The sequence below is a fragment of the Salarias fasciatus genome, chromosome 22, assembly GCF_902148845.1.
Source record: "Salarias fasciatus chromosome 22, fSalaFa1.1, whole genome shotgun sequence".
NCBI lineage: Eukaryota > Metazoa > Chordata > Actinopteri > Blenniiformes > Blenniidae > Salarias > Salarias fasciatus.
In genome coordinates this window covers 3,545,075-3,558,588 of record NC_043765.1, presented here as the reverse complement: position 1 = coordinate 3,558,588, position 13,514 = coordinate 3,545,075, and the positions used below count along the sequence as shown (strand labels likewise).

The following is a 13,514-nucleotide window of genomic DNA, read 5'->3' as shown; positions in this document are numbered from 1 at the left end:
CGGTGGAAGCCGGGTCCGCTCACCTTACCGGCACTAAAAACGTCAACCGTGGTGCCAAAATATGGACGACAAGAGAAGCCTTTACTCAGAGATGAATCACCAGAAATGTTAAGATGGGAATAAATCCCAGACAGAGCGGTCGCTCTCAGAAGACTCCTGCTAATCGCACAAATCAAACGTAAACAAACGTGCGAGGAGAGGCCGGCCGTGACCTTCATGGCACGCTACATTAATGCCACAAAAGGCCGCAGCGTGATAAACACAAGGCGTGTGTTAATCATGCGCGGCAGTTATCCACTCATGACTCTGACATCCCGTCGCGCCCCCGCCGCTTCCTGTCTGCTGGGAAACGCTGTGGGGTCTCCGGGCGTCTCCGCAGGAAACCCACAAATGGTAATGAGGTTGCAACGAATCCCCCCGACACACAAATCCAGGTCAAATCTCCTGTGACCAACGCGATTGGGAGTGAAATGTGAGGATCAGGCGGGGGGTGGGGGGGGGGGGGGGGGGGGGGGGGGGTCGGTGTTCAAACGTCCGAGAGAGGGGTGAACGAGTTCACCGCGTTTGACCGGACAGGAAGGCTGGATCACCATCGGGTCAACCTTTGGGGCAAAAAGGGAAATCCCCAGCCTCATATGAGCAGGAGGGCACCCGGAGGAATGGAATAAGCCTCTTACTTCATCAGCAGAATCGTGTCGACATCTTCAGTGAAGCTGTGCACAGAGACTTTATGAAATTAAAGCGTGAAACGCGATTGCTGCGCACCATGCTGCTTTACGAGAGGCGCCGCGGCCCTTCCAGAGGAACACGTCGGGTTACAATAAGAACCGTGTTGCTTTATTCACGCTGCTCTCAGTCATGCAGGCTTCGCTGGCCGGTGCGTCCCTGTGTCTCCCAGCATGGGGCAGGATGAGTGGTTTCCACGTGAGCGCGCAACGACTGTAAAATCCAAACTGCTGTAGCCGTGACATCTGACCAGAGGAAGGAAGTGATCCAAAACAACCCGCCGCCTCCCGGTTCAAACCCAGCCGGAGCCGGGGTTTGCTTTGCATCTTGTGGTCTGGCAAAAAAAGTTGATGTGGATCTTCTTGAGTTAGTGTCACGGCGAGTCGGGGGGTACGCGATGTTTAGATCAGCCAACAGGTGATTGACAAGTATTTTCCATGGAGGCATAAACATAACCTTCCCTCTCCCGGACGACCTGGAGCTCGCTGGATGGCCGTGATTTGTGTTTGGGGTGCAAAGTTGAAAACGCTGCAGGAGCACGGTCACGCCTTTGACTTTCGGTGGATGTATTTCGACACGGCAGACACCAGTGTTTGCTGAAAACTGAAGAAAAGATATTGCAAAATGAAGAGGGAAGAAATGAGAAAAAAAAAAGATTCTTGACGATACCTGCTCTGATGCACTGAGTTTGAAACACCGGCCCATAAAATCTTGCTCCCAAGCCACGGATCCTACTCCTCTGGCTAAACTGCAGTAATTAACCATCAATCCACTGATCCATAAACTATACTTCTTCAACCAGTTGAAGGTAGCAGGGGGCTGGAGCCAATCCCAGCGAACCACGGGTGAAATCAGGCTACACCCCAGATCACTAGTACATGAGAGAACAAACACTGACAGACAGAGGGGCTCACACAAACACACACACACACACGCGCGCACACACACACACTACAGTAACCAATTAACTTCAAACGCATTAAAAGTGACGACCAATGAGAATCCTGAAACAAGACATTTTACAACTTCTTTTTGCTTCTGTGTCAAACTCTTGGCTTCGCAGCAGGTTCTCTATCAGCTTCAGCTAAAAACACTTCACTCCTGTTTCTCCATCAGTCACTCGTCCAGAGTTCGTTGGCCCCGTTAGCAGCTAAACACATGGAGAAACGTGTAGCGAATCACAGCAGTTCAACATCTGGGAGTCGTAAATATGTTCAGATAAAAAGCGAGCCACTGATACAGGGGAAGGTAACAGAGTTGTGGTGTTGGAGCTAATTCCATCGCCATTCGTCCAGCACTTTGCTGAGCCTCGAGACAGATCAGCCGACTGTGCACACAGTCAACCTTTCAAGCAAATGCTATTTTTGAAACATCACATTGCAGCCAACCTATCCGGTGTAACCAGAAACTGAAATGAGGTGAGAAAAAGGCCACGCATTATTCTTCATGAGCAGGTTGTCTTTCATGTCCTGGCTCCCAGTCCGAGTTCAGAGCTCGGACGTCTTTTAATCTGGTATCATCGGAAGCAATGGGGAATCAAACCTGGAACCTTACGATGAAGGGACGGCTTTTCTTTGGATTATTGATAAGATTAGAAAGAAATAAGTCGATGTATTTATCTAAGTATGTAGAAAACATGACAGAGACACATTTGAAACAGAATAAATAACATAAATTCCTTATAAAATAAAAACGGAGTGTCGTCAGCGTAAAGATCAACCACACTGTAAATGAAAGGCCTTTAACCAGCTTCAGTAAAGTTCTGCATTTTACCGCCTATAAAAATCCAAACACCTGTAGACGATTATATTTTATAATGTGAGGGACATAAAGGAATCTGGCGTTCAACCATAAAAAAACCACTTGGTGTGAGACGAGGTGTTGGAGTGCTGGAGGGCACGGCGAGCCGGCGCTCGGCGTGCGTTCGGCGCTCGCTCGCTCACCTCCGTCCTTGGAGCAGAGGTTGAGCAGGTTGTGCACGGTGTCCATCATCTCCTGCTGCTGCCTCTGCAGCGCCGTGCTGTTGCCGGTGGCGCGGCTCAGCTGCGCCTCCAGCTCCCGGATGACGCCGCTCTGCCGCCCCACCAGCGTCTGCAGGCTGCCCTTCTCCTGCCTCAGCGTCTCCAGCTCCTCCTGGTGCCGCTGCTCCATGTCCAGCATCTTCTGCTCCAGCAGGCTGAGGACAGAGGCGCAGAGGTCGAGGGGAGTTCGTTATGCAAGAAGCACAACACGGTAATTGCTCTTCTCCTGCAGGGCAAATCCTCTGGAATGACGTTTGTTTTTCTTTGACTTTAAAAGATTGGAAATTGTTTTATATTTTTTCTTAGCATATTATGAGTGATTTAGTTATTATGAAATGCTTATTGCTTTCATTCCTTTTCCCTTATGAATAAGAAGAATTCATAAAATTCTTTACAAGCCGCTTTTTAGTGACAGACACGCTGAATAACTACAATTTAAATAGGGGGAAAAATTGTCTTTTTGTGGTGAGTGACTTAAAAAGATGAACTCTGGAACTTTCCACGTGGACGGAGACGAACTCATGATGTCTGTGAACTTAGTTGCCATGCATTTCTAGAAAAGAACAAACACAAATGTCCTCATGCACTGTGCAGCCTGGAGGCAGAGGAATAAGCCCTGCGAGCGTCTGAGCTGCGCCGTTATACAGTCTAATACCTGAAAGATGATATAAGCTGCTCATTAACTCTCCATGTGTTTTCTCTCTCTGTTCGACGACGGAAAAAGACAAGACGACACATCCAGGACGGAATAATATCATAATTGCTGAAACTCAGGGAAATGGCCCTCAGAAATCTTTACTGAGAACAGAGTCAGCCGGGATTTTCCTTTTTAACGCTATTCCCTGTTTTCCTGCTAAATGATTAGGAAGCTGTCATGAGCGATGTGGGCCAAACCCTTTTAAGCGGCCCATCATCTGAGACGATCCCAGCAGACTCATCACTGCGAAGAGGAAGATCCCGGACGGGAAAACGGATCCCGAGTGACACAGTGTGAAACGGCTGTTTCAGCAGGACCCGAGTCTGGGGCTTTGGGAGAATTAACGCTGTTTATGGAAGTCGGTGAGGCAGCCAGAGAGCTGGGAGCGAAGCGTTTCATTGGGTTTGTTGGTCTCTGTAATGACTGAGCGGCTTTCAGAGGCCGGCGTGACTGAAAAGCAGTGACGTACCTGTTCTTGTCGTGCAGCTTGCTGATCTCATTGGTCTGAACCAGCAGCTGTTTCTCCAACTTGTTGGTGGAAAGAGAGTTTTCCAGCAGCTGGATCTCCAGTCTGGACGTTTGATTCAGAACCTGCCGCGACAACAAGCTCAAACTCAACAACTTCACAATGCTAATAATGATCGTTTAAAAAGTAAACCCACTGTGACTCATCCACGTTCTTTATGTTGGCCGTACTTCTAGTTTTTGCACATCTAAACCCCAAAGAGCCAAAAATGTTGTATTTGAGGCTTTTTACACACAGCAGGAAAAAATAAATAGAATGAAAGCACCCTGCACATTTGAGCCACATATAAACCATCAGCTTTGTTTTCATTTGTCAAGTGTTCACCCAACACATGGTAATACTTAGGAGATATTCATCTCTGGTATGATTATCTTTTCTTTTTTTCCTTTTTTTAACTTTGCAAACAGTTAACATCTTTAGTGCTTTTTGCAAAAAAATTACCCAGCACTAACTTTACAACTTTCCATCACCTCCTACTCAACCGCCTCCGTCTCACCCTAAAGCCAAATAAATCAATGCAGAGATAAGCCTTTATATGGCATCAGTGTTGTCTTTGGCCGCTTCTCTCTCAGTGTTTTCATGACGTTCTATGTGTAGCAGTTTGGTTAAAAGGAAAAACAGGCAGGAGATTTGAAAGAACGAGCACGCTCGGCGCTTCCTGACCCCCTTACCTGTGTCTCCACGTCGGTCAGTTTCCGCGTTTGCTCGGCCGTTTGGGAGAGGAGGTTGGTTCCCATTTCCAACATGGCGGCGGTGTGGTTGTGGACGGCGCTCTGCTGCAGCTGAGCCATCTCGGTCTTCATGCTCTCTTTGATGTAGTTCTCAATCTGGAAAGAAACAGATGAAACCTTTACTAGAAGTCTTTATCAGAGCTGAGTGACGAGTGACACATCCAGATGTGGGTGGTTAGCCTGGGATGGAGGAGATGGAGATCTACAGATCTGGAGCTCATCAGGAACGACTTCTTTCACCCTTCTCTCCACTGGTGTCTTCAGACTGTCCCTACATGTAGAAGTGAGTGTGTCTCGCTGTGAAAACCCCATGAGAGACGCCCTCACCTGCAGCTCCAGCACCCCGTGACTCTATAATCTGGATAAAGTGGTGCAGAAGACGAATGAACGGATCGTAAAACTGATGTTCAAGGCGTCGACTTGTTAATCTGGCTGCAAGCACATTCAACAGTCAGACACCGGGGACATTTTCAGCCACTTGATCTGTGAAAGACGTCTTCTAAGTACTTCCCTGGCTTATCAGCGGGCTGTAACAGCCATCTTTTGGGAACACGTCAGCCAAGACAAATCAGCGTCACATGTGTCGTTAGTGAGACTTTTCACATTGCAGCCGTTCGGTTTCACATCTGAGCTCCGCTGCGCTCAGTCCGCGTCGTTTCTCCGCACTCCAACGTCATCGTTTTTCTTCCAAGTACCAGCATGCTGAATAATTCCTGCTAATTCTTTCTCAGTAGGGGAGAAACTGCACTCGGAACTGATGAAAAACCAAACTCACTTCCTGTCACAATGTCTTTGATAGAACAACGAGCAAAGCACTGTGTAATTTAATGAATGTGATGACGAAGTCAGAGTTATTTCATACATGTTCTCACAGTGGACAAAATTAGAGCTGAATGCATCTTTTTTGGTGAAAAATCGGCAAAACGCAGGATTGAAACTTGAAGCTGAAGTGGACCCGGACAACTAAACACCCTGAGATGGAGTGTGAACCCAGAGAGTTTAGGAAGTCATTCCTAAAGAATATAACAAAGAACCTAGTTCACAAAAAGTTTGTGCAGAGGATCATTACACTTTTTTTTGTGACTGTATAGGTTTACCAATAATAACATTTCAGTTGCTCAAACAGAAAAATGTGCTGGGAATCAGAGTTTGACACAATGACAGCTTGGACCTTCTTCAACCTCCTGTGACCTCTGGGATCAGCCACGTCCAAAGGATTAAGATGGATGTAACAATCAGCACATATCGTTTAACGGGATCTAGAACTGGGCAGACGTAAGGCATCAACTCTCAGCATAATATCCACTCTTCATCTGTCCAGGGATCTCTGAGAGGGCCTCGTTCATCATTTATCATCTCTCTCTCATTCCCAGATGGATATCTACTGTCTTTATGTGTATCTAATCATATGATGGGGAAAAAAAATAAAAAAAAATCTATTCAGGCCGTCCACACCAGAAGTTAAAGTCTTCAGTGTCAGAATCAGATTGGATGGATCAGTGTTTCTACTTCTGGACCCCTGCTCTGATGTTCTGATCTCAGATTGTTTCTTTACAGTGAAGCCAAACAACAGGAGACACAGAAAGCTGGTGTCTTTAAAAGCAGTGGGTATTTTTCCAGATCTGTTTTCTGATCATTTCAATCAGAAACATCTGACTCGTCTCTTTGTTTGGTCTATCATTCCTCTCTTGTTGCAATGCTTCCTAGTTTGAAACCTTTACCCTTGAAAAGCCTGATTAGTTATTTTAATTGGTGCCTCATTCGTGGGATGAGCAGCAGAGTTTAAAAAACAAAAACACCATCTTCTGACTCTTATTTTAATGGATTAGGTGATTTAAGTATGAAGAATCGAGACATCCTCGTGAAAACACACACCAAATGCATACAGACTATACGTGGGAGACCATATAAAGTCCTTGGCAGAAGGAATGTGAAGAAAGCACTTACTATTCATTAACCTCTGATGGTTGCCTTCATTTCAAATGAATTTATATTCTAAACGGTCCGATCGGACCATTACCCCTTTCAGCACTCTCCACCTCAGCCTCCTGCTGACAGCTGCATACTGGAGTCCACTCAACTCGCATTTTGATCTAATCATTATCACAGTAAACGACTTTACCCCACAAGACAAAGAAAGCTGAATTACAGTTCAATGGCATGTTGGTTTATGGGTGTGTTTTGGCCGGCGGCTTCGGGGTTTGTTCGAATTAACACAAACATCAATCCGTACGTATGTGTTGGCACAATGAAACCTTGACGATGTTTATCTTGTTGAGGTTTGCAGCTAACCATATTCCCAGCTTCCACAAAGAATAACTGAATCATAACAATCCAATTGAGATTTCAATCAATCCCAGACTGACAGGAGCAGAGGTGGATCCCTCTGCTCATCAGCGAGAACGGCCCGGTTTCAGCACGTCGCACATGTCTGCCAAGTCCAATTAACTTTTCAATGTAATATCCTTTTCTTGGCTGCAATATTAAAGTGAAATATAACATTTTTTTGGGCCGGATTTCAGACATAATACAGCTTCCCCCGGCTGTGAACTACATGAGGCCGATATAAGTGTCACTTTGCATGTAACCTCCAAAGGTCTAGCCTCAGGAATTGGAAAGAAAACAGGGAGTCTGGAATTCTCATAGATCAAGTAATGATGGATCACTCAGACTGATAATGAGCCACGGCGTTGGGCTGTGTGTGGAAAGCTTGCTCTCATTACCTCCAGATATCTCTTAGCTCAGTGGAAGGTGGAGGTTATTTTTACACTCATGTAGGTCAGGGTTTAAAACCTCGCTGTGCGGAGCTGCGGAGCCAGACAGCGCTCTGTCCGAGGGCAGCGAGCGGGTTCCAGCAGCTGGAGTCACCTTGAGAGTAAAGGTGTGGGAGGGACAGGCGGCCGACAGAAACTTAAGCCCTGCAATCACTTCACGGTCCATCTCATTGGGAATGCGGCTGACTCAGAGCTGGGTCGTAAAAGGAAAGGGCCAAGGAGAGGCGAGATTACACAAACACGCCCAATCATCTAGTATCACCGCCTGGGAAGTGGTAAAATAGGCTTATATAGCTGAAGGCTTATTTGGATGGTCTTTAACCTCGACTCCGGTTAAGTACTTTGCTTTTCCAGCTATTGACGACCAACAAAAACTTTTGTTAACTCGATTCCAAAACCAGAGCTGAAACGCAAGTCAGCATCGACTGTGTAATGAGAACGGTAATGTTGTGGAGAGTCATTTCATGGAATCTCACCCGTCTGCGAACCAAATCCTCTTCAAATTCACTCAGCTGTTTTAAAATCACGAGGTGAGACCCGAGGCTGTAATCAGCTCCACTGCCTCTCATTACTGAGGCTCCATTTCCAAAACGATGTTTTCAAGTGAAAACAGGCAACTTTGGTTGTGTTAATTTGAGCGTTACGACAGTGGTGCTCAGAGGAAAACAGAAGGTTTGGGAAAGACGTACTCTACAAATGCCAATTAGACAACTGAGAACAAGCAGCTGCAGATGTAGTTGTGTGGTGGAGCAGGTCATGAAAACATCACTTCAGATCTAATCCTAAAATGTGAAGTTGTACCTGTTGATACCATCCTGTTGAGCAGTTTAACTTAACTGCATCTTTTGCAGAATCCATCTTTGGGAATATTATCAGTAAGACTTAAATAATCTCCTGAACACTCACTAAAAGTCACATTATTATTATTCACTCGGTTGAAACTTAAGCCGATCGGCTCTTTTGGCAACAGTAACACACACACACAAAAAAAGAAAACTCACCTGACTCAGTAATGCCTGCTCTACGCTGTTTATCCACTTCATCCACACACATTAGCCACTATAAGCTACTGATCATACCACACCAAATAAGGATACGGCTGCAAAACCCCTGAGTGTATTAAAGTAAGCAAGCGTGTGTTTTACTGTTCCTCATTTCAGCTCGCATAGCTCAAATTTTCAAGATAACCTAAATTCTGCTCGCACAAGCCGGCAGGAAGTCAGAAAGGGAATAGATGCAGCTTGCTGTGTGAGTTTTCACTCCAGATGGTGTGATAGTACTCTCGTTCTATTTCAGAAACTGCTAAATCCACCCTCTGGTTTCCACAAAAACACTGTCTGCTAAGTGGGAGTTTATGTTCCCCGAACTGCCACTTTACACACAGACGCCGAGCTTTAAGATGCTGTGTTTGGCGAGATGCGGCATTCGGCGAGTGCAGACGGGCCCGTTAGGACGCTTTATGAGGCGCTACTGCCTGCTGATCGCGAGGACTTCAGGCTGTCCGGAGCATGGATGTAGCAGGATGGAGACTGCAGGAAAAGGTCTGAGTTACTGAAGGAACTACACTCTGCAAACAACCCCAAACAGATCAGCTGTGTTTTGTTGCGTTTTGGGTGATTGGTAACGGTGCTCGGAGGTGATGAGAAGGCAACTTTTTGAAAACGTCCTAGAGTTGACGGTCACCGTCATAACAATCCGACTCGGTCTTTCTGACACTAAAACCCAAAACCAATGAGTTTTCACTGCAAACGTCACGTAAGCACAGTGTGAGATCTCCACGTACTCTGATTTATCACGGTGAATCTGCTGAGCTGCCGAGGCCTGAGGGCAAATAACAGGACCCATCCTGAAGACAACAGCCTCAGCTGTCACTGGTTACATGGACCATGACTGACCAGATGAAAGGATGTGGTTAGAAACACTGACACCGGATCAGATTGACCCGATCTGACTGAAACTATTGGCTCAAAGACTGTTCTGTAACCTTGTCCGTGTTCCGGCGCTGGTGTGTGTTTTATCACCAAATGACACTTCAGAGAGGCTGCAAAGCACAAGATTTTCCTCTGGGTCTCCGCAAGAAATTTAATTAGTCTGGTTGCAAAATCAATACGCTCGTCCCAAACGGCTAAAATTAAAGTGCAAAGCATTTTGGGATGGATCCACTGACTGAATCGGATGATATTTGTTGCGGATATGAACCCACACGTCAGTCGGGACACTTTATTTAGCGTCTGTGGAAAACAGGAGAACCTGATCACTCCACTGGAAAGAATTCAATCACCTCGTACACACTTAAAGTCACGTCCGCTCTGAGCTCACTATGGACGTGGTTTGTCTGCACAGAAGCAGCGTTTCAGAAAAATGTTGTTTTCCACCCATTCCCGAAACGTTTTCAAAATGTTTCAATGAAAAAACAAAACGAGGCAAGACCAGAAACTTCTGGTTCTGTAAAGCGTCTTCTGTTCTTCAGCTGAAATCATGCTGATGTTCTGAGGAACGGTAATAGAATTTACATTCTCATAATCTTTGGAGTCTCGGCTTTCATTTCTTGTAAAGTTTGTGAGTTTTGGTGAAGCGTCAGCATCAAAATGTGACGAGTGAGTTTACGATAAATGGTGCTGGGCATTTGGTTTTTCATTCGGTTGGTCTTGGACTTGGTACATTAAGAAAATGTTCTATAAATCCTTGTAGCCGTGTAAATCCCCCATTCCTCCCTCACTGGAAACATCCCTCCTTCTGCTTCTATCTCAGATCGCACTCTGCTGCTGCAGATTACTGCACATGTTTACTGCTTCGCTGACATTTCCCATTTAGCCCAAACTTCCACTCCACAAAAGAGGGTTTGATCCTTCTCTAAACAGCGGCAGAGAGACGCAGTGGACGTCCGAGCGCCGCGGGTCTGGACTGTATAAAACACTTCGCCGCGGAGCTCTGTCACATCCCCGCTTATCTGGGACTCGGCGTGTGAGAGCGGGGAGGTGACGGTGATGGTGTGAGCGGGGCGGCCGATCCCTCCGGATCCATTACAGACCACATCCATGAACAAGAACACTGTGGTGGTGGTGGTGGTGGTGGTGGGGGGGGGGGGGGGGGGGGGGGGGGGGGGGGCGCTGTTAGCAGCCATCGCCCAGGGTCCAAATCAGCACGTCCCGATCACGAGTCGTGCCGGGAGCCATGCCAGAAAATACTTGTGAGCCTCCTTATCGCCCAACCGACAGTGAAAGGTGAATTTGACACCCCCTTTCCGAAACCTGGCTTTATAATTCACTCTAGTGGGGCTTTAGGAGGTGTTACCCTGAGACTTACTGCGCTGCCACTTTCCAGCCCCGCTGCGGAGATAATGGAGGGAAGCCGGGCGCATATCTCTGAAAGCTGTCTCACTCAGTCACCTCATTGTTTGTTTTTAAATCCACCTTGAAACTGTTTTGAGCCCTCCGTCTTAAAGTCTGTCAAGATTATGTGAGTAACAACTCGGCGTGAACTCGCGGCGGACCCTCTCTGACGGCATCCAGGCGTCCGCCGCCACGTTTCTTTCCTCCTGCAGAAAAGTCGTCGAGAAAAGCAAAGACAAGCTCGAGTGTTTGGTCAAACAAGTTACAGCTTCCTCCAGAGTGCAAACAAATTCAGCAGGTCAATCAAGGATCGGTCAAACACTGAAACTCTTAATTAGAGTCAATTATAGATACAAGTAAACTCATTTGGAAGGTGGTGATTTAATTAACCCTTTCCAAATTCAATAAGAAGCGTTATTAAATTAATTAGGCTTCAGTGTCTTGCTAATTAGCTTATTCCACATGCTAACGTTGGTATTTTCACTACAGTGATCACATGCAGGCCAGTATCTCCTCCAGCTGACTCTGTTTTAGCTTTTCCAAATGTAACCCTTGAACTGAAAGGGACTAAAACAGATGTGGAATTCGCGTGCATTAAATGTCTTGCCAACTACATTGTTTTAAAATCCAATAAAGAGCAGCTGACCACGCTAACTGCCTTAAGCAGCATTTTAGAAGAAGCCAAAATCCTGATATAGAGGCTAGAACGGCTTTTCTAACTCAGACTTTTAATATGTGCAAATTTGAAGTGTAATTGTTATTAATGGACTTAGCAGAGTTTGATTATTGGTATTACTTTGAATGTCTTAAAAATCTGTTTATTCCATCAAGTAACCAAGGAAAACAAATGAATTTGCGCAGATAAATTTGTTGTATGAGTGGAAGTAGGATGATGTAGGAGTCATTCTCAGGTGTTTTTGGACTGGTATTATAATTTATTAGCACAAATAACGTGATTTATATATGCTCCCATTTATTGTGTTCCATAACTAGTTCATTCCATGAAACTACCTGGTGCTACCAGAGCCAGGAGTCTCCTGGTAAAAAATATTATGATTATTGAAAACGTCACTGCGAAACACTAACAACAACTAGTTTGATTAGACAAACTCATGGTGGAAATAAAAGACTGTTCTGCTGGCTTCAGTCCAGTCACATTCAAACTCATACATCATAAAAGATTGCGATTCAAACTCTCTTTGTAGCTGTGAATGTCGTTTTTATGACATTAATCTCGAACATCTCTGAGAGTTGTTGATCGTCTGCATACAACGCATAAACTGAACAATGTCGCAACAGCAAGTGCAAAGAGGAGAGAGGGTGGGTGGTCCACCTTCCGTCACTATTTTGTCTGAAGTCCTGCTTTTGATCACTCGACTTCCCTCGAGCAAAGACTGACTGCCATCTGCAGACGGATCCAGCAGGAGATAGATGCCTCTCTGCGGCGCTTCAGGCGTTTTTCTCTCGTCTCCGCACTTTGTCGTCCGTCCAGACCCTTTTGTGTTGATGTCACTGGGGTTTGGTTCTGCATGCCCGAAGACACAATAACGTTCTGTATGCACAAACCAAAACCCAACCAAGCGTTGATCTGCTGAAACCATGAGGTAAATCGTGGTGTGCAGTTTGAGGTGCCCAGAACTGTTTGGCAGGTTCACGGCGCTCTGTTCCACTGTTCCTCCGCCTTGAAAAGGCTTTCTGTCAGAGCGCTTTGTCAACAGGGCACGCCATAAAAGAAAGTGAGAACATTCTGCTGGTAAAGTCTTCAAAGTTGGGCGAGGGTTTTTTTTTGTTGTTGTTTTTTTCCCCCAGAGAAAAACAAATCAGAGGTCCAAACCTGTGGGCAAAGCGTTTCGGCCAAACTGGTTTTCATCTTTTCCACATGGTTTTCAGATCATTTTTCATGGTTACCGATTCAAATAAATAACAAAACTTGAAAACCCGAGACAAAGTGTGATAATGGAGTTTGATGTGTGGAGTAAGTTGAACTGCTAATTAGCTTTATGTATGGGCAGTTCCTCTCAAGTTACAGCAGAAAACCACAGTTTGATGACAAAAACTACGATTTCAAAAACAAGCTGTCGGAAAAATGACTGATGTCAAACCTGCAAAAAATATTAAAACTGTGAAGCAAAAAGAAAAGATTGCATGGGCTCCGGCCGCTTTCTGGTCATCACTGCGACTCTGTTCCTCTGATGCTGATTTCCCATGATGCACGTTTAACCTTCTTCACATTGAGACTGGCCATCAGGCGCAGAAAAGTGTTGCAGAAATGGTGGAGCTCGGACGGACTTTCTAAATCAAAACCAGTGACAGTGTTATGTCTACGAGACATACCTCCCATGATTTAGAGCACCCCGGAGCGAGATGAATCAGACGCTTCTTTTCATGTCCGTCTGTAAACCGGCAGATAAAAGCCAATTTATCTCCACAGCCAAATGAGACACAAATTACACCCATGACGTTGTGTTATGAAAAGCTTTGACTTTCGCTTGACATTAAATAAAGGAGACGGACTAAATGTTTTGAGGTCTGCGGCACTCTGAGACGTGTGTGAGAACATAGAAAAGACGTGTGGTGCTGGTACGGTTGAGTGGACACTGTTCGATTTTATCATCAGCACTCGTTTGGGAAGAGACTGCAGATCCACACAGTTCATTCTCTTATCCTGAACTTTACCCTTTGCCTGTTTTAAACGTAGATATTTTAT

At 45.7% G+C, this 13,514-nt stretch overlaps 1 protein-coding gene across 1 annotated transcript in view; it reads right to left on the bottom strand.

The window, feature by feature from the left end:
* Positions 1-13,514, bottom strand: part of angpt1 (angiopoietin 1) — a 60,369-nt gene that overhangs the window by 28,520 nt on the left and 18,335 nt on the right. Inside the window, exons 2-4 of the mRNA XM_030121200.1 lie at positions 4,642-4,797; positions 3,914-4,035; positions 2,670-2,902 (exon numbers count right to left, since the gene is read on the bottom strand). Coding sequence (XP_029977060.1) covers positions 2,670-2,902; positions 3,914-4,035; positions 4,642-4,797 — 511 coding nt within the window. The remainder of the gene's footprint in view (positions 1-2,669; positions 2,903-3,913; positions 4,036-4,641; positions 4,798-13,514) is intronic.